Here is a 27413-nt window from a genome sequence, read left to right on the forward strand (position 1 = left end):
TTTTCAGTATATTTATGGTTGGTGTACAAAAATGCTTCTGATTTTTTAAGATTGATTTTTTGTATCCAGACACTTTTCTGAATGTGTTTATCAGTTCTATAAGCCTTTTTGAGTTTGTTTGTTTGAGTTTGTTGGGTTTTCTAAACATATTATCATGTCATCTGCAAATATTGAATGTTTGAGCTCTTCTTCTCCTATTTGTACTCCTTTGATTTCCCTTTCTTGCCTTATTGCTCTGGTTAGAGTCTCTAATATTATATTGAAGAGAAGGGATGATAATGGACATCTTTGTCTTGTTCCTGTTTTTAGGGGAAATTCTCAAAGTTTTCCCCCATCTAATATGATGTTGGCAGCTTATTGTAGATTGCCTTTATGATGTTAAGATATGTTCCTTCTATTACAATTCTCTGGAGTGTTTTTTTTAATCACAAATGGATGTTGGATTTATCAAATGCTTTTTCAGCATCTATTGAAATGATCATGTGATTTTTGTCTTTGATTCTGTTTATATGATGAATTACATGGATTGATTTTTGTATGTTGAACCAGGCTTGCATACCTGGGATAAACCCTACCTGGTCATGTTGTATGATTTTCTTTATGTTTTTTTGAATGTATGTTGCTAGTATTTTGTTTAATAGTTTTGCATCCAAGTTCATCAGAGATATAAGCCTGTAGTTTTCCTTCCTTGAACTGTCTTTATTCGGTTTGGGTATTAGCATGATGTTGGCTTCATAGAATGTATTTGGGAGAGTCTCACTTTTTCCTATTTTATGAAATAGTTTGAGGAGTATTGGGGTTAGCTCTTCTATAAAGGTTTTATAGAATTCACCTGGAAAACCATCTGGTCCTAGGCTTTTCTTTGATGGTAAGGTCTCTATTGCTATTTCAATCTCTTTGATTGTTATTGGTTAGATTAAGTGTTCTATATCTTCTTGACTCCATTTAGGTAGGTTGTATTTATCTGGTAAGTTGTCAATTTCCTCCAGCTTTTCCATTTTGTTGGATAATAATTTTTTAAAGTACTTTCTGATAATCCTCTGGATTTCTAAACTGTCAGTAGTAATGTCTCCTTTTTCATCTCTTATCTTCATAATTTGGGTTGATTCTTTGTTTTAGTTATATTGGCTAGTGGTTTATCTATCTTGTTAATTTTTTTCAAGAAATGAACTTTTGGTTTTGTTGATTTTCTGTATTTTTTTATTCTCTACTTCGTTAATTTCTGCTCAGATTTTAATAATTTCCTGTCTTCTACTGGTTTGGGGGTTATATTGTTCCTGTTTTGCAAGGGCTTTGAAGTGTGTCATTGGGTTATTTATTTGAAGATTTTCTGTTTTTCTTATGTGAGCACTCAGTGGTATAAATGTCCTCTTAATAATGGTTTCAAAGTGTTCCAGAGGTTTTAATATGTTGTATCTTTATTTTCATTTGTTTCTAGGAATTTTTTTATTTCACCTATTACATCTTCTATGAGCCATTCTTCATTCAGAAGTGTGGTGTTCAGTCTCCACATGTTTATGTTGTTTCTCTCGATCTTCTTATAGTTGATTTCTAGTTTCCTTCCATTATGGTATGAAAGGACAGAGAGAAGTATGTAACATATTTTTAATTTTCTTATGCTAATTTTATGGCCAAGGATGTGATCTATTTTGGAGAAGGTTCTGTGAACAGCTGAGAAAAATGTAAACTCTGCTGTAGTTGGGTAAAATATTCTATATGTGTCCAACAGGTCCATTTGATTAATGGTATTCTGTAGTTTTGAGGCATTTTTACTGAACTTTTGTCTGGAAGATCAGTCTAATATTGTAAGAGGCATGTTGAAGTCTCCCAGTATTATTGTACTGGGATTTATGTGTGACTTTGTGTCACAAAGAGTTTGTTTTATGAAAGTAGCTGCACCTATATTTGAGGCATAGATGTTGATTATTGTTATTTCCTCTTGCTGGATTATTCCTTTTATCAGTAAAATATGACCTTCTTTGTCTCTTCTAATAAGTTTGGGCTTAAAGTCTAACTTGACTGATATCATGGCTACTCCTGCTTGCCTTGGAGTTCTGTTATCATGAATTACCTTTCTCCAGCCCTTTACCTTGAGTTTGTTCCTATCTTTACTTGTAAGGTGTGTTTCTTGTAAGCAAAGGTGTATGGATTCTGCTTTTTAATCCATTTTGACACTTTATGTCTTTTTATTGGAGAATTGAGGCCATTTACATTCAGTGTGATTATTGAAGATAATTTTTAATTTCTAACATGTTAGATTTATATTTTGTTTGAAATACTGTTTATTCTTCTTTGATCTATTGTCTTGCTGGATAGAGAATCTTATTTCTCTGGTTCTGGTGTGTATTACATATTCCTTCTTTGTAGTTAATCTCTTTGAGTATTTTCTCTAGCACTGATTTTGAAGACATAAATTTCTTCAGTTTCTGTTTGTCATGGAAGCTATTTATTTTCCCATATAATTTGATAGATAGTTTTGGTGGGTAGAAAATTAGGGGCTGGAAGTTGTTTTCTTTCAGAGTTTTGAATAAGTTACTCCAAGCCCTTCTGGCTTTCATGACTTGGTTTAGGAAGTCTGGAGTGATTCTAATTGGTTTGCCTCTGAATGTCACTTGGCCCTTTGTTTTTGTTGCTTTTAATATTCTGTCCTTGGCTTCTACATTGGTCATTTTGAAAATTATGTGGCATGGTGAACCTTTTCTCTAATCCAGTCTAAATGGAGTTTCCTGGACCTGTATATCGACCTCTTACTCTATGTTTGGAAAATTTTCTGCTATTACTTCTTTGAAGATATTATTGATCCCTTTGGTTTCACCTTCTTTTCCCTCCTCTATGCCAATAATTCTTAGGTTAGCTCTCTTAAAATGGGCTCATATTTCTTCAATGTCAAATTCCTGCTGTCAGATTTTTTTCCTAAGTTATAAACTATGCATTCACTTTTGGAGTGATCATCTTCTAAGAGTGAGATTCTATTCTCCATGTGGTCTAATCGATTGTTTATAGTTTGAATTGATTCCTTTACTTCAATGATGGCATCCTTTATTTCTTTTAGACTCTCTCTAAATTCTTTTTGATGGTCCTGTATTATTTCTACAGTTATATTCCTGATTTAATCTTCTGGAGATCTCTGAAGTTCTGTGCTAATAGGTTCTGATTTTGTGGGGTTGTAGGCATTCATTGCTACATTGTTGTTCCTATTTCCCATGATTTCAAAAATTTGTGCCTTCTCTGGTTTCTTCCCTGGGTCACCATGACTTCACTTAGGGTATTCTGGATTTCGAGTGTGTGGTAATCTCAGCCACCACTACTCCTTTATTGGGTTGTATTTCAAAGTCTCAGACCCAGGGAGTTAATTGAGGCTGCGCAAGACTGTGTGGGTGCTGGGCTGGGCATTTTCACACAGGAAGCTGCGACTAGGGTGTGGTATCTCTGCCACTGCTACTCTTCACTGGGTTGTACTGCACAATCTCAGACCTAGGGAGATTATCAAAGCTGTGAAAGTCCCTGGGGGTGCAGTGCTGGAATTTCTCTTTTAGGGGCTGCGATTTCACTTACAGTTGTTGTGTGCACTGATCTGGAGCTGTCACGGGCATGGTAAACTCATTGCCACTGCTGGCAATATTGACTTCTCCTTCTTCTAAGGTTTTTAGTCTCTATGACAGTGCTTTTGTTTCTCCTCAAAGTATGAAGGATGTTGGCATGCCTTTTTTGGATAAGCATAGGTATGATTTAAAGCTATAAGGCTAAGACTACCATTGCCTTTAGTAGATTGTTTTAAATAGCATGAAGTTTATATCTATTTTTGTTAAGGGATACGTATCCAGTTTTGTCTATACAAATATTTTTATTGTTTTCATAATGAAAAATGAGGGTCTCCCCCATTTCTAATAAAACATTTTCTCTTATAGTAACCATATGAAATATAATTATTTAAAAATTGCAATGGTAGTTTAAGAATTTTTTATTGTTTATTGGGTGAAAAGATCTATTAAAGTGTATATAATTTAAAAAAGCTAAGGGATACATCATCTTGTCTAGCTTTGAGTCATGTATAAATTTAAGACTTTTTCTGATACTTAAATTTAATTTTTAGTAAAGAGTTTTAATTTAAAGAGTGAATATGGGCAGATATTTGTAATTCATTATAGTTAATATTCATATCTGGAAAAGTTAGGAAGAAAGGGATACTTGTAAGACTTTAGTCTATTTCACATGTTTTAAGATGCAGCATTTTCTGATTTGATTATTTTAATTTTATTCTAATTTCTATTTTTTATTTATAATCTTTTTAGAAATGCTTTTTGTATGTTTCTTTTAAGTTATTTTAAAAATCAGCTCTACCTAAAAGAAATGGATTATCATAAATGTATACCACTTGTCAGTTACTTTTTGTATTTGTTTGAATCTTATTTTAGTGACCATGGCATAAGAAATTCTTTGAAAAAATTGGGAAATATATGCCACATGAAATGGTTTATCAATAATTGTATGCCACTGGTTAGTTAATTTTTGGATTTGTTTGAATCTTATTTTAGTGACCAGGAAATAATAAATTGTTTGAAAATGGGAAAAAAGTTAAAGAAAGCAGCCAGTGATGGAAATGTCATCTGGCAGAATTGCTAAATTTATTTACTAACAATGTTTAAATAAACTGGTGCAGCCAACTTGATTATTAAAATTTTCTGGAATTGGAGTGTATTATTTAACCATTCAAACCCTTTTTCTTTTCCCTCTATATGCAGTAATAATTCTAAACTCATCTAATCATTACAGGTATATAAATGTGAAACTGTAGGTAAATGATCTGGCATATCTTTTGTGAAGTGTGCCTTCAAATGTTTTTCTCCTATTAGCAAAAATAAAAGCTAGAAAGCATTTCAGTATAAAACTAGCTTACTAACTTAGACTCCTGACTCTTAGTTCTTAGGACCTATTTCTATTCTGTGTTGGAAGACTGTGACAGTGAGGGTCTAGAACTTCCAGTAGCTGCTGGAGATTATTGGGACACCTTGCAAAAAAGGAGTGGCGGGTTGTGGAATAAATGTGTGTATGGTGGTGTGTAGCACTCTGAACCAAGCTGTTCTCTCTCCCAGCAGTCTTACAGAAACTACAAAATTGCAGGGTTGTTTTGTTCTTGCTTTATTTTAGGTTTATTTAAGAACTAGATAATAATGGTGTAGAAATTATGTATTTGGAGATGGTACAGAAGTGATGGCATAGAAATAGAAAATGAGGGTATAGATGTGGTTATTGGAACTCAGGTGTGAGTTGGCCACTTCTGTGAGTCTTTTGTTTGTGGACTGTCCCAGGGGATCAGAACTAACCAGACATATGGCTGTTCTTCCCAAAGTCATTAGGTTTGTGACTGGGTTAGTATATTATAATACCTAATGAAGAAACCTACTGTTGAATTAATCTTTTTGCAGACTATTTTTGAGACTAAACTCCTGTCTTCCTTTCCCACATCCTCGCCAAAATGACTTTGTTCACCATAAACTTATTACTCTAAAATGATGATATAAAAGCAAGATGTATTTCCTTCCTTTGGCTAAAGAATAAGATAGTTCTTTAATAACAGCTTAAACATCATTTTCACCCCAAACCCAAGCTTTTAAAATGCACTAAATTATTTGAGTAAACCTTTATAATTTTATTTTCTTTGGCTTTTTTTGTTTGTTTGTTTGTTTGTGGTACTGGGAATGGAGCCCAGGAGCATTCTACCGCAGAGCTAAACCTCCAGCCCTATTTTTTAGGCTTTTTATTTTTGAAACAGGGTCTCACTGAATTGCAAATAGCTTCACAAAGTAGCTGAGACTTTCTGCGAATAGCGATCCTTCTGTCTCTTCCTCCCTAAAGTTGGGATTACAAGCCCACCATGGCTTCTTTTGGCTTTTCATACATAAACCAAAGCCAGCAACATGAAAAACTTTAATTCAATATACAAACAGTGCTGTATAAATGAGTTGGGAGTTTCTAAAGGATGTTTTTATTTTAATCAAACCAATAAAAAGGCACCCAGAAAAATTATTAAACATCAGTCTGACTGGTGTTTAAGTATTAAAGTCATTTCTACTTATTTGTTTAGCTGTTGCCCATATCTTAAAAAAAACAATTCTAATTACTTTATGCTCATATATCCATATCAGTCCTCATTATATATTGGGGAGTAGTCATTGTAGGATCTATGACATAGTTCACATGATCTTGCTGTTCATTCTTCCCTTGCTTTATCTATATATTTTCTGAGAATATAATACACGAGCCATTGATTTTTTGAGAAGTTACAGTAACTTTTTTCAATTGAGATAAAAAATTTCTGACAGTGTTTGGTCATAAAGAGTATTGACAATTCTCTTTGATTATGAGTATGGAAACCACTCTGACTTTATGTATGTTGATATTATATGTGTTCAGTTGTCTCCAAATGGTAAGTCTCCTTAGCAGAGCTGTTCTACTCTTCTAGATACTTGGTTTGAACTCCTTTTATGTAATTTTTTTTATCAACTTTATGATTTATACCTTAGACTTTCTTTTTTAAACATGCTTTTATTGGTGTGTTATAGTTTCACATCATAATATAAATCATGTTGACTATGACATAGTTTAGCTTTTATAATGCAAAAGCCTAGCTTTATTTCTATTAGAAGATTGAAGTCAAATTACAAAAATAACATTGAGATATTGTGAATAAAATATCTGCCATCATTTTTGTCATTATTTCTGACCATCTTCGTTTTTCATGAGTTTTGACCACGTGAGTAAACCTTTATGATTTTATTTCCCTTTCGCTTTTTATGCATGACTCTGTATCCATCCATGAACTGACTTCTCCTTAGTTTTATCAGTAAGTAGGAGTGAAGGCTGGTGATGTTAACATGATAAACAACTCTTTTCTAGGTTTTGCAATGGAACAAGTATGGTTGTTGCTGCTTCTAACAATAAAAGTGCTTCCAGGTTCTGCTCAGTTCAATGGTTACAACTGTGATGCCAATCTCCACAGTAGATTTCCTGGTAAGTTTGAACCTAATCTATTCTCTAATTGCTCCTGGAATAAAAAAAATTATGTTTGAATAGTAAATCATTTAAATACATATGGAAAATGTGGGTTTATCCCTTTACATTACATGGAAATTAACAAGTGGCAAATTACAAGAGACATTTTTCTTGAGTTGTAATTTATATCCACATTAACATACAAAGTGTTCATGACAGTTAATATTATAATGGCTAATCCCAAATGTGAAAAATTGTCTAGTGGGTCATAAAATAGGGAGAGTCTGATTTTATTCAAAATTTTGTCTAATTGATGACTGTTTTATAAGTTAATTTAGATTTGTAAAACTGCCCTTAAAGGCAAATAGAGCTATCTAGGAATAATGATTAAGAAAATGATTGTGAAATATTATGTGAAGCCCCCAAATACTATTTCAATGAGATGTGGGTTATAGCCAAAATATACAGGTGAGCTACAGAATTAATTTCATAGAAACATTATTATTATGATTAAAATGAAATTTTGACAATATTAATGAGCATGTTTCAAAGATTTCTAAGGTCTTTGCTCAGTGAGATTCTCCATATTTTCTTAAAGTGTTTGTCATTTTGTAATCACTAGAATTGTAGAACCACATTTCAAAATTTACAAAATAATGATTAGAGAATTTGAAAATACTTTTCCAAGCCTGCCATGTAAACCGTGTACATTTGACTCTGTTTTGAATTTTCTAAATTCCCCAAACTTCTGTGTTTGGAGCATGCGAGGGCAACAATGCTCCGTCACAGCAATCAGGAGGTAGCTACATGGCTGAAGTGAGATTTCTATTTTAAACATGGCCTACTTTAAACATGGTTTTATGAACCCAGATCTAGTGTTCAAGTTCTTTGCATGTAAAGTGAAATACAGAGGCTGTGGTGTGGAGTGTCTAAAGGTTAATTTATGAAGTGTGATAAGGCAGCGTCCCTAATGGTTTTAAACATCACAAATTAATTATTTTTGTAGTTTTTTATTAAGAAAAAATTCAAACATAGAAAAGTATAGAGGTGAGTAAATATAGCACTTATACTGATTTCAAAATTTATTCAACTATAGACATTTATAAATTATGTTTAATGTATCTTTACCACTTCTATCTCTGGAATATTATAAAGTAAATTTATTTATGCTTCCTTATACATTTTAATGGAAAAGAACTTTAAAATCATTATACTTCATGTATACATCTAAAAGATTTAATATTTCATTCAATATCTTCTAATATTCATCAAGTTGTGTCTAATTTTTTATTTGTTCTGCAGAATTCTGACACTCTAAATTTGGCTGATTGCAGTTCAGAGATGTAATTCCACATGGCCCCTCTCTGCCTGCATAGCCTATAAACTAATTAGAACTAGATTATTAAGCAAATTCGGGTTCAATTGTTTTGGCTTTATCTATTATGTTGTATAATGAAAGTGGTCTGCCTTTATTTGATAGATAATGAAGAGCCTTTGAGACCTCTTAAATATACTTTTAAAAAGGTTTGATGAGGTCACCTTTCGTTTTTAGAAAACAGATATTGGGAAAAGCGAAAGAACCAAGTTCAAAGGGACTAGAGGCATAGAGAAATATTATGAAGGCAATGACAGTGTGAGCAGAGAAAGGAAACAACTTTATCAGGTATTTTTGTGGTGGACTCAGTAGAAACTGAAAACCAACTAAATTTAGGAGGATGAGAGAAAGGCAAGATTAAAGGAGGTGTTGGACTTTGATACCTGGATGTTGATACTGCTAACTGACACCCCAAACTACAGGGCACTTGCATAATTTAAAGAAAGAGTTTGAGTTTGGAAATAATAGGTTAGAGGCATTTTTAAAAAGGATGTATAGTGACATATTCTTTTGAATAGTAGGAAACAGAGACCTGAGTCAGAGAAGTCAAAACTGATGACAGCTCTGTGGGAGTGGAATCCCTGTGCAGTGTGAGAGCAGTGAGTCAGGGAGAGGAAAGCAGTGAACTAATTGAAAAAAAGGCCATTACTTAGATAATTTTGTGGTGAAAGAAAAAGAATAGTAATCTGAACCTGAAATTGAAATGATAAAACAGTATGTTTGGACTGGAGAGCCTCAAGGAAAGGGAAAGCATTCAGAGATTGGAAATACTACTAAAGGAATAATAGATGTAATGAGAAAGGAAAACACAAACAAGATGAATGGTGAAGGAAGGGAGCCAACCTTGGCAAAGTAGCTACTGTTTCTTTGGTTTAAGACAGGAGAGACCAAGACCTAGAAAGAGAAGGTTAGAGATGCTGACTGCATTCACTTCCACATGCAGTGGGAAGCAATGGTCTTCACGGAAGGCTGGGACAGAGGCCTGGCCAGGGAGGTAGGAAGGGTATTAAGTACATGGTACTGCTATGAGGGCGTGAGAAGCTGTAAAGTAAGTGAGATAAGATACAAAAAGATTGCTCAGCAGAAAATTGGCTGATGTTGCAGTTATATATATATTTGTAAATGTGCACAAAACTGGTTAATCAACCAAGAAGTCACTAAAACAGCATAAGGACAGTAAAAGAAGCATATGGTGAATTTTTAAAAAATTACACTAAAACATTCATTTATAATGGCCTATACTGACCACTTGCAATAAAATCACCTTGGATAGCTGTCATAGGTGTGGCATTCACGACTTCATTCCAACATATTCAACCCGAATGTGTTGATGAAAATCTGAATTTTAAACCCTGTAGATGAGTCTAAAGTCTATTATGGCTAAGAACAAGCAACACTGTATTCTGTTATTTTATGGAGTCAATTATTCCAATTAAAATATATATCTTGAGAAAATAGGATTAAAAAGTTTCTAATCTTCAAATCCTTTCCCCCAACTTAGTTGAGAAAGAAAACACTTTTTATCATCAAATAAGCATTAAAATAAGGATTTAATGCACATCAGAGTCAATTACTAAGAGATTGCAAGGAGCCAGGCATGGTGGCATACTCTTGTAATCCCCACGCTTGGGAGGCAGAGGCAGGAGGATTGCACAGGTTTGAAGCCAGCTGCACTGGCTTAAGAGACCCTGTTTCCAAATAAAAATATAAAAAAATAGGTGTCTGGAGTGTAGCCCAGAGGTAGAAGGGTTTCCAGGAACCCCAGTACAACAACAACAGCAAAAAAGAGATTGCAAAGACAAAAATAAATCTCACCCTTTTATACAACCAAGCAGATGCAGCCTAATATATATATATATATATATTTTTTTTTTTTCAAGGTAAACAATAACTGGTCCTCAAGTAAGAGGACTTGACAGCACCATTTGTCACACATCCTAATTCCACCTGGTAATTGGGGTGACCATCTGTGTTAGCTTATCATCCTTATCCAGGGGAAAAATAAGCTTTTTATTTCCTTATGATAGGAAGCAGTTTTGAAATTTGAATCAAGGTTCACACAAGAAGAGGTTAGCTCTACATCTTTTCATAAAAACTGGAAGATATTAGTGGTACTTCACTTGATGTTTGCAACTCAAATAAAGGGCTCTCAGATCATTGAGAAAGACATACCTAGGTCATAAGGCTTATAAAGGTCCCATCTGGTTTCTGAAAGGATTTTTATATATCACAAAGTTAGGAGAAAATACAAATTTCAATGTCCAAAGTAAATGTTTTAAGAAAAGGGAGGGAGAAATATCTTATTTTCAAAAGAAAAAGTCAAGCCTCTTATTTTAATGTGAATTTTTCCTTAATAGAGTTAAAGAGTTAGCAGTTTTAGTACCATCTGATTTAGGCAAATATATATGAATATATATATATATATATGCAAATCTATATATATGAATATATAATGTATATGAATATATGTAACATATATAGATATATTAAATATAAATATGTAAGAGAGAGAGAATGAGAGAGACAGAGAGAGAGACAGAGAGAGACAGAGAGAGACAGAGACAGAGAGATACAGAGCTTGTTATAATTTAACATTTGTATTTAAAGAGAACCCTAACAACTAAATCAGAAGTTCTAAAAGAGACATGAAAATATTTTATGAGTGTTATTTAATACCATTTTTGCAGGTTGTTTGCAAAAAGAACAGAGTGAGCAAATAAAGCCTGAAGGTTAATTGCTCATTGCCCTCCTGCCTTTTGGCTTCTTTTCCACATCAGGATCATCCCTGATGTCATTGGAAGTTCTGTGAGCTGATCAGACTCTAAGCAATGAGGCAGAATGAGAATGAGCCTGGCAAAGGAGAGGGCCATCTAAATGCAAAGCACTGTTAATAATGATGAGAGTAATCATCTCACCCCATCTGACCTTTGCTGTTTCCTGACATTAGAACTATTTTCTTTAATTTCCATGGCATTTATTCTTGGGCCAAGAGAACCACCATGGTCTAATTCATTTAAATTTAAAGAGATATCCTCTCATTTTAGATGTAGTTAAATTTCAGCTATCCAAGCCAATAGTAAGAAGCAGACTCATTCTTTACTGAAATTATAATTGTGCTATTCCCAGACTAAAATTCAAAACACAGTTGACTGTTTAGAGTAACAAAGAGATACATTTGGCCAGGTAAAACCTGCAGAGAAATGCACCTGGTTCCTATGATTGATTAAAGATTTCTCTGGCACTAGCTGATATTCTGAAAGAAAGTAGCATATGAGGTTTAGGCTAATCTTGCAGACCTCTAAAAAGTATTTAGGTGATATTGACACAACCAAAGAGATCAATGGATTTATGGCACTAGAGACTTTATGGCCTGGCAGTGTTTCATGGTGAACTAAGGAAACTCAATGTAACTTGTAATTTTTTAGATTGTAATTTGGTATTCTATTAAAAATATCACTAGCCGGCCGTGGTGGCGCACGCTTGTAATCCCCGCGCTTGGGAGGCGGAGACAGGAGGATCGCGCAGGTTCGAAGCCAGCCGCGCTGGCGTAGGAGACCCTGTTTCCAAATATAAAATAGGTCTGGGAGTGTAGCCCAGAGGTAGAAGGGCTCCCAGGAACCCCAGTACCACCAAAAAATAATAAATAATAAATAATAAATAAAAATAGCACTAATATGGAAGGAAATAATATGGTCCATATATTGAGTGCTGGGCATATCACAGAATTTCTTCTTCTACTCCTCACAACACACATACAAAAAAAAGAAAACTAAGAATCACTGATTCCATTAATAGAATTCATAGGTGAGTTTTTTTTAAAATGAGCTATTTTTTTCTGTTAGACTTTGCTTAACCATTGCACTGACCTGTTCTCAATAACTAAATAATAGTGGATAATGAAGTAATTATCCCAAGGAACATGTGCTAGCCTCTGTGTAAAATAAGAAATGCCACTTCTCCTGCCTCACAGTGGTAGCAGTGTTTTGGTCTCCATGTTGTCAAGAGGATGGTTGTTTTCTGGTTTGTACCCGTGAGTGTGATTACTGAGAGAAGAAGCGGAAGAACTGATTCAGGCAGCAATTACTAATAAAAATCTTACTAACCTGCAGTGATAAAATGCAGCAGAGAAGAGAGCATTCAGTAAGTTCAGTGAATGAGTAATGCTTAGTCCATGGACTTCTTTATTTTAAAAATGAAATTATCTATTGCATTGAATTTGCACTTCCTTTGCATAAACACAACCTATGTGCATTTATTTTTTTATTGCCTGAAAAGTTGACCAAACTCTTCTGGTTCCAAAGAAGATGGAGCAGCAAATGTGATTATAACTCTGCAAAGTTTGCCTCAGACTGCATATGAACTTTCTACAGCAATGGAAATAACAGCTTGTATTTGCTAACGAGAAACAGATGTTGCACTAAAAAACTAAGGTGGCAAGAAACCTGTTCAATGTAGAGAGGAAACTTGAATTCCTAATCCATTTTAAATTCTTTATCAGCTGTTGGTATTTTGTATAGATGCAATATCAATAGCCCTTTAGGAATTCTTGCTGTTTTAGTACCCAAATCTTAATCTTGTATAAAAACTTGGTGGGGGGAAATATAACTACTTTAAAAATCAGTTAAAACAACATACATAACATCTGTTATTCATGCAAATTGTAACCCTCCATAGTGAAAAATATCACCTCTCATTTCAGAAATAGAAGCAGACATCATATATAAATTACTCCTAGAGTCTAGTGATATAGAATAAATTAGTATTAAAAGAAGTAAATTATTGGCAGGTGATATTTTCTGAGGCACATCAGAGCACTCTTCAGCATACAAAATAGTTTCCTCCTACTATATTGAATAGATTTTTGTTTAAACTATTAGGTTTTATACCAATTCTTCATTTAAGTACATAGATAATTCCATGGATATTAGTATGGTCACGTTTCCATGATCCTTGTATCTAAGTTGTGCAGAACCTCCACCGACTTACTCACTGTGGCCCTCCCCACTCTATCTTATGCCTGATCTATTGAGTTTCCAAGGTAGCATCTTGCCAGGGGCAGGAAGTAGATTTTTCCTCTGGATTCCTTGACCATAGTGGGATAGGAAATACCTTTCTTAGAAGCACTTGGCATAATTAACTTTTGAAGTAGCCATTATGCTTCCTCTAGTTATTAAACTGTTGTAGTTTGTGAAATGGGTAGACAGGAAAAGGAGAAAATGGAACATTAAAGTATGCTTATTTAGGCTACACACATGGAGACATTTTTATGATAGAAACTTATAACATTTTAATTATTTTATTCTTTCCCTGTAATCATACATTATGATGAGGCTTTGAATGATAAAGGTATACATGCACACAGCACTCAGCGAGCCCTCCTCCAGTTTCCACTCCACTTATTTACCTCCCCATGCATGACATTGTGATTGACATGGATAAATGTGTGTATTTTTGAAACCAGACTACCAAAATAACACATGCATGTCTATGTTTATAGCAGCACAATTCATAATTGCCTAACTGTGGAACCAGTCTAAGTGTCCATCAACAGATGAATTGATTACAAATTATGACATACATACATTGGAATTCTAAAGAAGAACAACATTATGCCATTTACAGGGAAATGGATGGAACTGGAGAATATTATGCTAAGTGAGATTAGCCATCCACATAATACGAAAGGTTTAATGTATTCCTCTTATGTGAAAGTTAGGAAGAAATTGGACCATGGTGCCTTTTTATGAGCCATCTTATTGAGATTTAAACCCAGTTAATTCTTCAGACAAGGAAGAGAGTTACATATAACTTATCTCTCCTTTCTGACTCTTTTTCATTAAAACATTTTCCTTTTCCAAGCATATAAATTATACAAAGTGATATTTGGTGAGTGTGCTTAACTTCTCCAAGTGGAATCCACCTAAGAGCTCTGTCCGGGCAAGAGATATAGTTGTGACTTAGCAGGTCAATTGGCTGAGAGACGTGTAACATTGGCATCATCTAGGTGCTTGTGCAAAATTCTGAAACTCAGTCCCACTCCAAATCTACTGAATAAGAATATGCATTTTAACAAGATTCTCTGGTGATTCGGATGCATGGTAAAGCATAAAATGTCTGGTTAGAGAATGCTACTCATAATGATCTTGCTGACTTTATGCAATGAAACAATACTGTTTATGTCATCCCTGACTGGACATTATGTACTTGTTGCTGCTAAAGATAATAATACATGAACAAAATAAATATATCCCTATTAAAAGGAAGTGACTTAAAATCATTACTAAAATGAAGCTATATAACTAGTCTCATACAAGTCTCATATTAAGACTAATATATTAGAAAGGTAAAATACAGCTGGGCGTGGGAAGCTGAGACAGGATGATCTCACAGGCTCGAAGTCAGCCTCAGCTACTTAGTGAGGCTTTCAGCAACTTAGTGAGATGCTGTTTTTAAATAAAAATATAAAATTGGTCTGGGAGTGTAGCCCGGAGGTAAAATCCATAAGTTTTATAGTATTTAATGGGTTTAATATTCTCCATTCAAATTCAGCAAATTTGGACTTTAAAGAAACTAAATTCCATTAAAAATTTTGAAAACAGAGAATGGCAAAGTACACATAGGATATATAAAATGTGGACACTCAAGAAGAAACCACATCAATTGTGCATATATTTTTGTGAATCTTGGAACGTGATATTAAAGAGTTAGAAACCATGAACATTATTTTGAAAGAACTATAACTTATTTAATAAATATTTTCTGAATATTGTTACACACTCTGTAAAAACCCAGAGCTCTCAATGAGTTCACAATCTAACCAAACAGCAAATATTTACTCCCAGATATAATGTAAAGACTCACAATTGAGGTGATACGGGCACAAGAGGATACTTATATTTCGCTGAGAAAACTACGGAAAGTTTCATCAAAGGACAGCATTGATACTAATTTTCTGTTCTCAACTTATCTATTTTTATCTGAACGCTTTCGTGGGTAGCTTCAGCTGTTATTATGATTTATTATGGATATACTAAGAATTTGGTGATTCTTAAATTGATATTTTTGCTCTTTCTATCCACAAATATTATACTCACACTTCCAACTACTTGCTTTGCTTTTCTGCTTGAATGTCCCATATAGACCTCAGCCTCTCAAAGACTGAGCTCGTCTTTTTCCTTCTGAATTCTTTATCTCAGAAAATAATTTACTCCACCCCCCAATCTAGAAACCTAAACTTTAGTAACACCCCTTCTTTTCATATAATCATCAAATCAGTGCTTATAAATTTGAGACAGCTAACGTTATTTTATTTCTTCATAATAACCCTCCCCTACCAAGACAAGGCTGTATAAGATATTGTTCATAAACCTGTCATATTATAATCAAGTTGTATTATAATTGGCTGCTTGTCCTCTGTCTCCTTTATTTGACTACAGGCTGCTTGAAGTTAAGGAGTATTTTTGTCTTCAGTCTGGCCCAGAGACTGACAATGTTTTTATTTTTAATTACTTTGTTGATAGGAGATAGCATGTAGTTTAGAGTTTGAAAATAAATAGGGTGAATAATAAAATCAATGTAAAAATTATAAAATAAACTTTAACATAAGTAAAATAAATACTATACGATAAAAATAAATAGGGCTTTTATCTAGAGCATTAGTACTGATGCACTGACTTTGTATGTTCAGCTCTTGTAGCTCTTCCCTTAATTTTTTGATAACATAGACTAGTCTCTAGAATTGCTTTTCATACAGATGCTTACTTTTTTAGATCAACAGTGAACTCTTTAAAATTAAGTACACACATTAAGAATCCTACCCTAAATATACATATATACATATATAAATATATATACATATATATACATATGTATATATATAGTCTTCAATATTAAAATCAATACTGATTTTGATATTGAGTGTATGCCTTTATTTTTTGTCATTTATTTGTATTTAATAAGAGGTTTAATACCCAAGTATTATACAATGGAATGTAGTAATTTAGGCCAATCATGGATAGCAAAAGACTCAAAAATTTTACTTGTTCCAAACAGTGGTTATTTAGTAACTCTGAAAAATGTCTCTACTTCTGGCAGAAATTATCCTTTGTCATCTTGAACTGTCATTTTTTTTCCCTCAAAGCCTCTGAAAGAGTAAAGTTGAGGTGAACAAATTTTTTTTAGTATTTACAACTTGGAAAAAAAATGTTTCTCTGAAGAAAAGTGAAAAGTCTTTAGAAGACAGAGTTAGAATAGATTTGAGCAGATTTCAGTTTTTAGACTGCAAAAGCCTTTAATTTTTTTATTATATCTTCAAGTGGGATAAGCTTATAGTGAATTCAGTTCCACTGCAGGGGTTACAGGTCTTCAATTGCAAAGCAGAAAATGGTAAAGAGCTTTATACCTAAATACAGCCATCATATCTACTTGTTAAGATATTTTAAGCATCAGTTATTCCCATCAAATAAGTGAAGAAGTTGATGTTTTGGGCTGGTTTAAGTTAAGGATGATGATACCTCTTTTTGGGGACAAATTTACTGATATCTATTTAGTTCAGTACCTTTATGAAATGCCCCGTAATGCAATGATACTTGTTCAATGAGCATAAAGCAAATCTTAGTGAATTCTAATAGTTGAGAATTTTATTTGATAATCAGGTAGACATTTTATTACCATAAGTAGACTATTTTATATGTATAGTTTTCCTACGATTTTCTCTGTGCCTACCCCATGGCTTCATTCCTGTCCATTTTTCATTCGCATTTTAAATTCTAATAAAAATGGAACTGTCTGGTTTCCAAGTAGACTGGGCATATTTCATTATTTATAATGTACCCTCTGTGTTATAAAATGTTCACTCCTTCCCATAGAGAAATTTTACTGATATTTCAAACTAAGATCAATGGATCAATGGCATCTTCTCCGGGATGCCATTCCTCACTGGCCTGTACAGGCCATGTTGGCTTTCTCTGCCACCCTATAGCTATCTACACAAGCTGTCTGTCCTTTGGGCCATGTTAATATGCCTACTTGAACAGACTTTGATACTTTTTTGTATTGTCAGTCTATTGCCTCAGACTTTGCGTAATTAATTAATCACTCATGAGGTACATCCGTCAATATATTTCCTGCTTTCTAGGCACAAATGCACAAATCATGTATGACTTTAAAGCAACATAACAGCATAAAACAAAGTGGCATACTTTAGACATTGCTACCAGGGGAAACTTTGGTAGAAGAAAATGAAATTCAGTCTCAACAGATGAGTAGGAGTTACACAGGTAGACCTTGGAGATAGGAGGAACATTTCAAGTAGAAGAAGGCACTGACTGAAAATCTCCTGTATGAATCTGTATTGGGATTTTAAAAAATGTTCACAGTACTATGTTAGGGAATAATTTATGTATAATAAGATGTAGCTTGAAATTTTAACATTTATATAACCCCAACCAGATCAAGATAGAGATTATTTTCATCTCTCTCCAATTTATTTGGTGCCCCTATTTGAGAAAATTCTGTTCTAGGAGGTACCTGCTATTGTGGCATAAACACTGTGATAGATTTTTAAATAATTAAAAACATTCAGTATAAACAATGTAGGAAGTTATGAAGAGTCCTGAGGATATGAGCCTAGATGTGAATATGGCCAAAGTGAAATGAAGGACTGTTGAAAATATGAGTAAGAAGTTTCCATGACTGGATTAACGTATTACACACTACACCAGTTGAAGGGGGTTAAGGGCGGAAATAAAGAAACCAGTTAGGAGGTTGATGCAATATCCCAGAGGGAAAGATAAAGATAATGGGCTAAGGAATAACAGGTAGATAAAGAACAATAAATACATTTAGAATGCATTTTGAACTTTATAGATACTCAAAAACATTATTTTAAATAAACAAAATAGAGCCAGGAGTGGTGGCAGACTCTTGTAATCCCACATTTGGGAAGCTGAGACAGGAGGATAGCAGTTCACATACAGACTCAGCTACTTAGTGAGGCCCTTTGCAACTCAGTGAGACCCTGTTTCAAAATGAAGAATAAAAAATAGAGTTGGGGTTGTATCTCAGGGGTAGAATGTCCCTGGGTTCCATCCCTAGTACCACCCACAAAAAGAAATAAACAATATAATTATAGGAAAGGGCATCACTTAAATGTTATGGATGCTGTTAAATAGTTAATGTTACCAAAGGCCATAGAGATATTTTCCCCAACTTAAATGGTATTTATTATTTTATTTTGGTAAAGGCAAATATATTTTAATTAATTCATTTTTTTTCTATCAGGAACATTGCTTGGAGTTTTCTACAACAGCTATTCTATTATTTGTCTTTTTTCCATGAAAAAGATTTCCCAGTTTTTGTAGGTAATTAAAATGAGTTTAAAATTATTACCATAGATATTTGTAATTGACTTATTCACATCTTCAAAATATGACTCATTTTGCCAGGAAAAAAAACAATATAGAGAATAAATATTCCAAAATGATGTGCTATTGAACACGTCTTCTCTTAAATTAGGACAGAATTATGTAAGCAAATTAATTCTATGCTAAAAATCTTCAGTGGCACTTACATATTTCTTAAGTGAACATCCTATCATTTGCCAAAAATATATTTTATTTTGTTTGACTCTGATTTTTTGAACAATCAAGGTAATTTATCCAAACGGCATAATCAGTTCTTATTTATTTGTTTTCACATTTTGAAAATCTGATGCTTTTTTCAGGTTCTTTATTTAATAGGTGAAACAAGGTTAAAATGTGGTGAGGTTACTGTGTATAGTTTCTTGATGCTGCCCATAACAAAGTACCATAAAGGTGACTTAAAACAATAGAAACTTAATATCTTGTGGAGACTTAGAACCTTGGAAATTTACTGTTTCACAGTTCTGAAGGCCAAAAGCTCAAAATCACAGCAGGGCCATGCTACCCCCTGAGAGCCCAGGAGGAATCTTTTATTGTCATTTATTAGCTTCTGGCAGTGTTCCAGGACAAAGTAGTGCACACCTGGGCTTCCAGATGCATCCTTCCATCCCTGTGGTCACCTGGTGTTCTCCTGATACCTGTCTCTTCAACTGCAGGCATGTTCCTCGATAAGTGCATCAGTCTGATTTGAGTGGAGCCACCCTCTACTCCAGTGTGACCTAATATTTATGTACCTAACTGAATTTTACAGCAACTCCATTTCCAAAAACAGGCTGAACCTAGGACATGGGTTAGGACTTCGCCACTTCTTTCTGGGAATGGGCAGAATTTAATCCATGGGAGCCAATGAAACTGATAAAAGTGAAATCTGCCAACAGGGAAATTATTACTCCCCAGTAGTCAGACTGTCTATTTTCTATGTACATTTTCTTTATTATGTGTAGAAAAAAATGACTCGAGATGGGAAGATGTGTGTGTGTGTGTGTGTGTGTGTGTGTGTGTGTGTGTGTGTGTGTTCTTACTTCTCTAGACCTGGGAAAGCCTTTATAACTGATAAATCATAAGGTCTTTGAGAACCAGGCAAATGTTGTTTTATAGTTTCATGCCTAGTTCATTCTTTTATTGAGGCATGAAAAGTCATTTGCAAAAATTTTCTTAGAGCAAGGCATGCAGTTTTGTTCATAATATTTACACACTATTTTTCATTTCCTTTCTCTGATGTGATTAAATATAGGCTAAATAAAATGGGATTCTTCAGGATGGCTTTTGTTTTTATATCCGGGATGAGTTACCAAATACCAAAGTGCTTAGCAATTTGGTTAAAGGTGAATTTTAACTGCTTCATTTGTACACTTGGGAAAATACATCATTTGTGCTGAGTTTTACTTCTGACAGGTGATCTGAATAATTCAGTTACACTAGTTCTGAATTTCCTCAGTAACCTGATTTTTCCACTCAATTCTCCTATCATTTAACAGTACTCAACTGACATTTAATGCACATCCACTAAACAGCAGGCACAAGGAAACAGAGGTGAATTATAATTTACACTTGAAGGGGAATGGGTCTCTCTAAATAACCAAATCAAAGACTGTTTTTTCTGGCTTCTTTTCTTAATAACTTGCACATGGGATTTTGATGTATTCGAGTCTAGAAATGAGTGAGACTAAGAAGATGGTAAATGTAACAGGGAATATAAAAGTTATTTGTATACTTTTTGCTGTGCTTTTGGACTTACAGTTTTTTTTATATACCTTTGTTTCAGCTGAGAGAGACATCAATGTCTACTGTGGGGTGCAGGCCATTACGATGAAGATTAATTTTTGCACAGTACTTTTCTCGGGTTATTCTGAAACAGACCTGGCTTTGAATGGAAGGCATGGGGATTCCCACTGCAGAGGTTTCATCAATAACAACACCTTTCCAGCAGTGGTCATTTTCATCATCAATCTCAGCACGTTGGAGGGCTGTGGAAACAACTTAGTGGTAAGATTAGTGTGAAATTGTGTGCTAGGTCTGGGGTCATAAATAAAAAATATCCCCATTTCATAAAATAATCAGAAGCCTGATATGTCTTTCCAGAAAAAAAAATTCAATAAAATGAAACAAATCTCTTTCTTTTCACTCTAAGAGGCTGGCCCTCCCAAATACACAATTCTATCTTCCAATAATGTTTCTGTTTATAGTAGCTGGGAAGTTGAGAGCCTGAGGTCAGCTGTGTTCCTCTAAGCAACATTCTTTTATGTAAGGTGACATGGATGGGCATTTCTTGGCAGTTCATCATTAGCCACGTTCTTGATGATTTTTAGGAAAACATCTCACCAGGCAAACAGTGTTTCAGTGAGCTTGGCTGCAAACCATTTGGCCTGCTGCTTTAGTGGCCTTATTCAGAAAGAAAGATTAAAGATAGAATGGGAAACTTGGGATCTTCTTTCATGTTTCCCACTGAGTGACTGACCTCAGTGCTTTGTAAAAGGGGGATGTCAGTGCTTTTGGCACGAAGTTCTTTATTGTGTGGGACTGTCGTTTACATTGTGAAATGTTTTTTACGCTCAGTTGTACCCATGAAATCCCAGTAGCATACTTTATCCAGTCATCTTGAAAATCAAAACGGTGCTTTGAACATTTCTGCCTAAAATGAAAACTAGTAGTCTACACCATTCACTTATTTATTAATTAATTGAATACAAAAACATAATTGAATAAGGAATTGACTCTCCAGAGAATTAAGTGAACTGAAGTGAATATATTTTGATGGCGAGATTTCAGTAACACCAAAATACACTTACTACTATATTTTTCTTGTTTAGATATGATTTTTTGGTTAATTATAACAAAGACCAAAAGGAAATACAATGCATATGATTGCTTAGCCTATTGAAAAAAGAGAAAATACCTTTTAGTTTTCACAAACTATTGTTTGAAAATAAAAGGGAAAGTTTGATTATTCTAAGGCCATGCTTTCTCAGATTTGGTGGGGCCTAAATGACAGGGAAAGAGATTTCATTTGAATCACCTTATTTATCTCTTCCCAAAGGGCAGTTAAAATATTACGCCCAAGACCACTTCCAAGCCTGCAGGTTGAGTATTGTTGACTCTTTTTATTAAAAACGTTTATTCATCTCTCTGAATTGTGTGCAGAGGTTATGAAGTGGGCCTAAGGGAGAGTGAGGTAGGTTGATTATTGCATGTCTTGTTTCCCTGTAGAGGGAGGGAGCTGGTGTGGAGGCTCGTGGCATTTCTCTTCCTCCTACCATGCCAGAGATGGATGTAAACTGCCTAGAAATAATCCAGGCAAAAGGCTAAACTAAAAAAAAGTGTGTGCCTTTTGCTTTTATAAAGAGATGTATAGTTCTGATATAAAAACTACTGTATGTGCATGTGTTCCCAGACAGAATTGTTATACTTAGAAAAATCAAGCAAATGGTAGGAGAAGGGGAAAGCTTACTTATTTTTCATATTGTGTCTTAAATGTCCCCTGCTTTGGAGTCAACTGTGAAGATATTCCTACATGAAAAAAATTAAGTAGACTACTAAGTCACTGGTTTAGCATAAAAATGTTTTCATTAATAAAGCTTCTTGCTTTTTTCATCAATTAGGTAATCACCTCAGCTTTGCCCATGCATTATTAGATTATTATATAAAATTTATTCTTCTATTGTTGAAAATACTGTATCTCAGGTCTCAGTAATATCAGGTGAAAATATTTATTAAATTGTGGGGAGCCATTAAGGCTTTCCCCTAAATGAATATTTCTGACTCAGCTGACTGCCCTTTGCCCAGAGTTAACAAGGTTTGGGGTCATGGAAAGTTAAAAATAAAAGGTCTGGGAGAAGCCGGGCGTGGTGGCGCATGCTTGTAATCCCCGCATTTGGGAGACGGAGACAGGAGGATCACGTTGGTTCAGAGCCAGCCTCTCTGGCTTAAGAGACTCTGTTTCTACATAAAAATGTTAAAAAATAGGTCTGGGAGTGTATCCCGGAGGTAGAAGGGCTTCCAGGAACCCCAGTACCACCAAAAAAAAAAAAAAAAAAAAGGTCTGGGAGAAGATCAGATGGTGACGGCATGAGGGTACTGATTAACCTATCTGTAAAATATGTGCTTTGGATTGGTCTTTATTGTATTCTGGTGGTGGTAGCACAATGATTTTGATTGACCTGTAACTGTATAAATACCTCTGGAAAAACAAACCCAGTGTTGGTGCAATAGATGATATTGACCCAGAAGTAGGCGTCGGCCGGTAAAGATATTGACCCAGGAGCAGGGGTCGGCCAGTAGAGATAGTAGGCTGGTGCCTCCTCCATTTTAGAATAAATTAAGTATTCTGAGAATCAAATTCTTAGAGTTGAATTCTTCATCCTCACGCCTCTCTTCTGAACCCGTACTTTTGCCGGCTGGCTCTGGCATTAAATACTCTTGTATATTTTCATGGTGGAAGAAGAAACTAAGTTCTTTGTATGAAGATCAGGAACATTTTTGATTATTCCTAAAATGGTGGTTTTTCAGTTTCACTAGGATGGGAGAATCCAACGAAAGCTAAGCCTTCCCAAGAAAATACACAGACATCATTTCCCCATAACTACTGCAAGTTTAGTATCCTTTTGAAACTGATCTATGAACTATTACAACAGAAGAGAATGAGAAACTCTGTGAATTATAGAGAAAGACCTTGGGAAGAATAATACTTAGAAAATTTGAGATTTTCATTTATGTGTTCAAAAATTATTTGTGGGGTCCACAGTGCTGATGATGTGTTGAAGATGTGGAAGTGAGCAAGGCCAGAATGGTCCCTGCACATAAGGAGCTTACAGATGACTGGAGGGTACTGTGAGCAGGCTGCTCCTGTGCTGTTCCTACTCCTGTGAGAGAAATAAACACCGCATGTAGGGGAGCCAGGGAAGCTTACCAGGAAGACTGAGATCCTAAGAGGTAGGGAGGAAGGGGAGGGAAAGGAGTATCCATCCACAAAGGCCAAAGTAACAAGGATGTTGGAGCAGGAGCACTGTTATCAAGAGTGGCATCCAGGAGATATAAAGCCTGTAATCCCAGTACCTGGAAAGTTGAGAGGAGGACCACAGATTTGAGGCCAACCTCAGCAACTTAATGAGGCCCTAAGCAACTTATTGAGACCCTATTTCAAAAATTTTAAAAGTTAGAAAGGGCTGGGCATATAGCTTGTAGTTAGAATGCCCATATTCAATCCCCAGTAATTAACACATACACACATACACACACACACACACACACACGCATTCACACACGCATAGGATTAAACACATGATTGCACACATGTTAGCATGGAAAATAGGGTGAGATTAACAGGTGAATTTTAAATCATGCAAAAAAGTTGGACTTTATCCATGATTTATTTTATTGCTGCATTGTAGTCATAGATCTTAAGAGGGTACAAGATGGTAGAGGCATATATGCACACATCACCATTATTTTTTCATTTCTTACTTATAAAAGGATAATAAAGTGTCTCTGGTAAATATGGGGTTTCATTTATGTAAAAAAAAAATATATATATATATATATATTTCATTATGAATAAAATTATGTGTGTATAATTTTAAAACCACAGTATATTATTACAGTTGAACCAAAACTCAGACCTTCCCTGCTCTAATGTTGCATTTGCATATTAAGTGCTTAGATTTAAACATTTAATCATGGATCTTGATCTTCCATTCTAACAGGTATCCACAATTCCTGGTGTCAGTGCTTATGGAAATGCAACTTCAGTGCAAATAGGAAATATTTCAGGATACATTGATACTCCAGACCCACCAACAATCATCAGCTATTTACCTGGGCTTCTTTACAAATTTAGTTGTAGTTACCCATTGGAATACTTGGTTAATAACACCCAGCTTGCTTCGTAAGTTGATGTTTTATTTCTTTTGGAATACTTTTATTGGTGGTTTATAATTGTTCATTATAGTGAGGTTCAAAGTGATAAAAACATACAAGCACCTAGCACTTGATGTGCTTCCTTCTGTGTCCCACCCCACTATCTGCCCTTCCTAAACATATTAGTAAGGCTGGTAGTGATGACTTCATAAATGAACAAACATATCACTATTTGAACTGCTTCCACCATCTGTTCTTTTTCCTCGTCCCCACATCCATTTCTGGTCCCTTCTACTATTCTACTGACCTTTTTCTTCATTCATCTAAAGTCTCTTTTGTTTCCTATTTTCTCTCCAGCTTCCAATTAAGAAAGTAAACACATGACTCAACTATCTGAGGCTGACTGATCTCACTTAGCATAATATTCTCTAGTTAATCCAATTTACTATAAATGACAGAATTTTGTTCTTTATGGCTGAGTAAAATTCTATTGTGTGTATATACTACATTTTCTTTATCCACTGTTCTGTCAACAGATACCTAGGTTAATTCCATAATTTTGCTATTGGGAATTGTGCTGCTATAAACGTGGGTATGTCTATATCACTGTAGTATTCTAATTTTCTTTTGGAAAGCAATTGAAGGGTAGTGTGGCTAGGTCACATGGTGATTATATTCCTAGTCTTTCAAGAAACCTCAAGAATGAGTCTAATTATCAGTCTGTCTATCTAACCTCAGATTTTCCTTGTCCCATTTTCCCAAGAACTATGAGTAATTGAGCAGCACTGAATCCTTGTGATGCTTCCAGTGTGTAAGGCATTCAGTAACTGTACTGCTGTGCCCTGCCTTATCTCTGCCTTCTGTTATATATTTTCACTGATTAATTCTACTGCACCAGATTCCAGAGTCTCTGTGACTTTAGCAGAGGTGTACAAATACCTGTGTCTACAGGAAAGGTGGCACGACACAAAGACATGGAGCTCTAGATGAGGACAGACATTGTTCATCTTCTTGTATTCATTTATCATCACAAAGTATATACTCCAAGGCATAACTACATCTACACTGCAGCCTTGTTGCCTGGATTTTGTCAAATATTTTTGACAAAATGAACTGACTGAGTGAAAATGTTTCCTCTCCAATTTTAGGGCTTGCTATTATGAAGTATTATTTATTGTTTAAGTTTAGTTAAATAAAGAAACAAGGAAGCTACATTCTGCTTCAGTTAAAAAATAGCTATAAATGTTTTTAATAGCATAGTGATTATAAACACCTCTGTCGAAAGCAAAATTTTGATGTGGAAAATGATAAAAACAAGCCTTTTTGGTCCAAAGGATACTGATGTAGAAAGAACCCCCTCTCACTCAGTCCCCAAACCCCACACTGAACACAGTCATCAGCTTTAATATCCACAGAAATCCACTCATTCATTCAATCAATATTTATCACAAATCTACTATTTACCACGTAATGTTCTAATAAAATTGATGGAAGTATACTTGCATTACATTCCAGTTTTTATGGAATGAGAATAAGGACTTTTATTATTTTAAAAAAGTGTTATGTATGTAATGCAAAATTTAAAAAGATGACTTTATAAATAAAATGATCATGGAGGGCAGTGTCTTTACTTGGTTCTCCTTTATGATTATTTATCTTTTCAATGATTTAAATAGTATACCCACTCCAAGCCTACTTAGAAGTGTGTCAGGCTTACTCAAGAGTTTTGCTGCCTGAAATCTAACATTCAGATATAACTAACAAATTAATTTAAAATCTCATCAGTGCTTTACCTCTTCTAAATCTCTCCCAGATCCTCAGCTGCTATTTCTGTGAGAGAGAACAATGGAACATTTGTCAGCACTTTGAACCTGCTTCTTTACAATGTAAGTTGATGAGTGAAGGATGGTATTTTCCCTTTCACTATTGTGAGGAGCCCTTTATGTTAGTGGCTTTTATATAAATATCTACTGAACGTCATATTAACCCTATTATACTTTGGTAATTTTTATCTATATTTACAATTATTTTCGTATTTCTTAGTCATAAAGGTATACTGCTAACTCCATCAAATATTCTAAAAGTTGATAAAAGATATAAATTCCATATTATAATTGTGATTCTGTAAGATACTCCAAGTATCTTTCTACATTTATATATACATATATTTTTGTCTCTCTGTGTGTGTGTGTGTGTGTGTGTGTGTGTGTGTGTGTGTACAACCACAGTCAGCGTCAAGATTTTTTTTTTAATTTTTTTGTTGTTGTTGTTGTTGGTATTGGGGTTCTTGGAAGCCCTTCTACCTCTAGACTACACTCCCAGACCTATTTTATACTTTTTATTTGAAAACAGGTTCTCTGAAGCCAGTGCGGCTGGCTTTGAACCTGCGCCATCCTCCTCTCTCCGCCTCCCAAGTGCAGGGATTACAAGCGTGTGCCACCATGCCCAGCAGCATTAAGATTTTGGGAATAACATTTTGTCATACTGAAGGATGGAAAGTCCAAATGCATCCTTGGTGATGAAGGTGTTAATATTTTCAATATGGGTTTTAGATGATGATAATTTTGTCACACTCAAAGTAATCTGGATGGACGACATGGCATTGTCTAAACTTTTATCATGTAAATATCGACAGTGGCAGCAAAATGTGAAAAATACATGGGTTTCTATTTATAACTATAACATTAATCCCCCAAATGATATTTTCATGTTGATTAAAAATTTTTATTCATACATTTTAAATGCCTGATTTAAATATCAATTTTTCAATC

The 27413-nt window shown here is 34.6% G+C and overlaps 1 protein-coding gene across 1 annotated transcript in view; it reads left to right on the forward strand.

Annotated features, from left to right (window-relative positions):
- Window positions 1-6875: 6875 nt before the first annotated feature.
- Window positions 6876-27413, forward strand: part of ZPLD1 (zona pellucida like domain containing 1) — a gene marked incomplete at both ends in the record, with an annotated part of 37845 nt that continues 17307 nt past the window's right edge. Inside the window, 4 exons of the mRNA XM_080696360.1 lie at window positions 6876-7011; window positions 20555-20775; window positions 24489-24670; window positions 26456-26528. Of these exons, the coding sequence (XP_080552486.1) occupies window positions 6876-7011; window positions 20555-20775; window positions 24489-24670; window positions 26456-26528 (612 nt within the window). The remainder of the gene's footprint in view (window positions 7012-20554; window positions 20776-24488; window positions 24671-26455; window positions 26529-27413) is intronic.

Source organism: Muscardinus avellanarius, assembly GCF_963383645.1.
Source record: "Muscardinus avellanarius genome assembly, chromosome: 5".
Taxonomy (NCBI): domain Eukaryota; kingdom Metazoa; phylum Chordata; class Mammalia; order Rodentia; family Gliridae; genus Muscardinus; species Muscardinus avellanarius.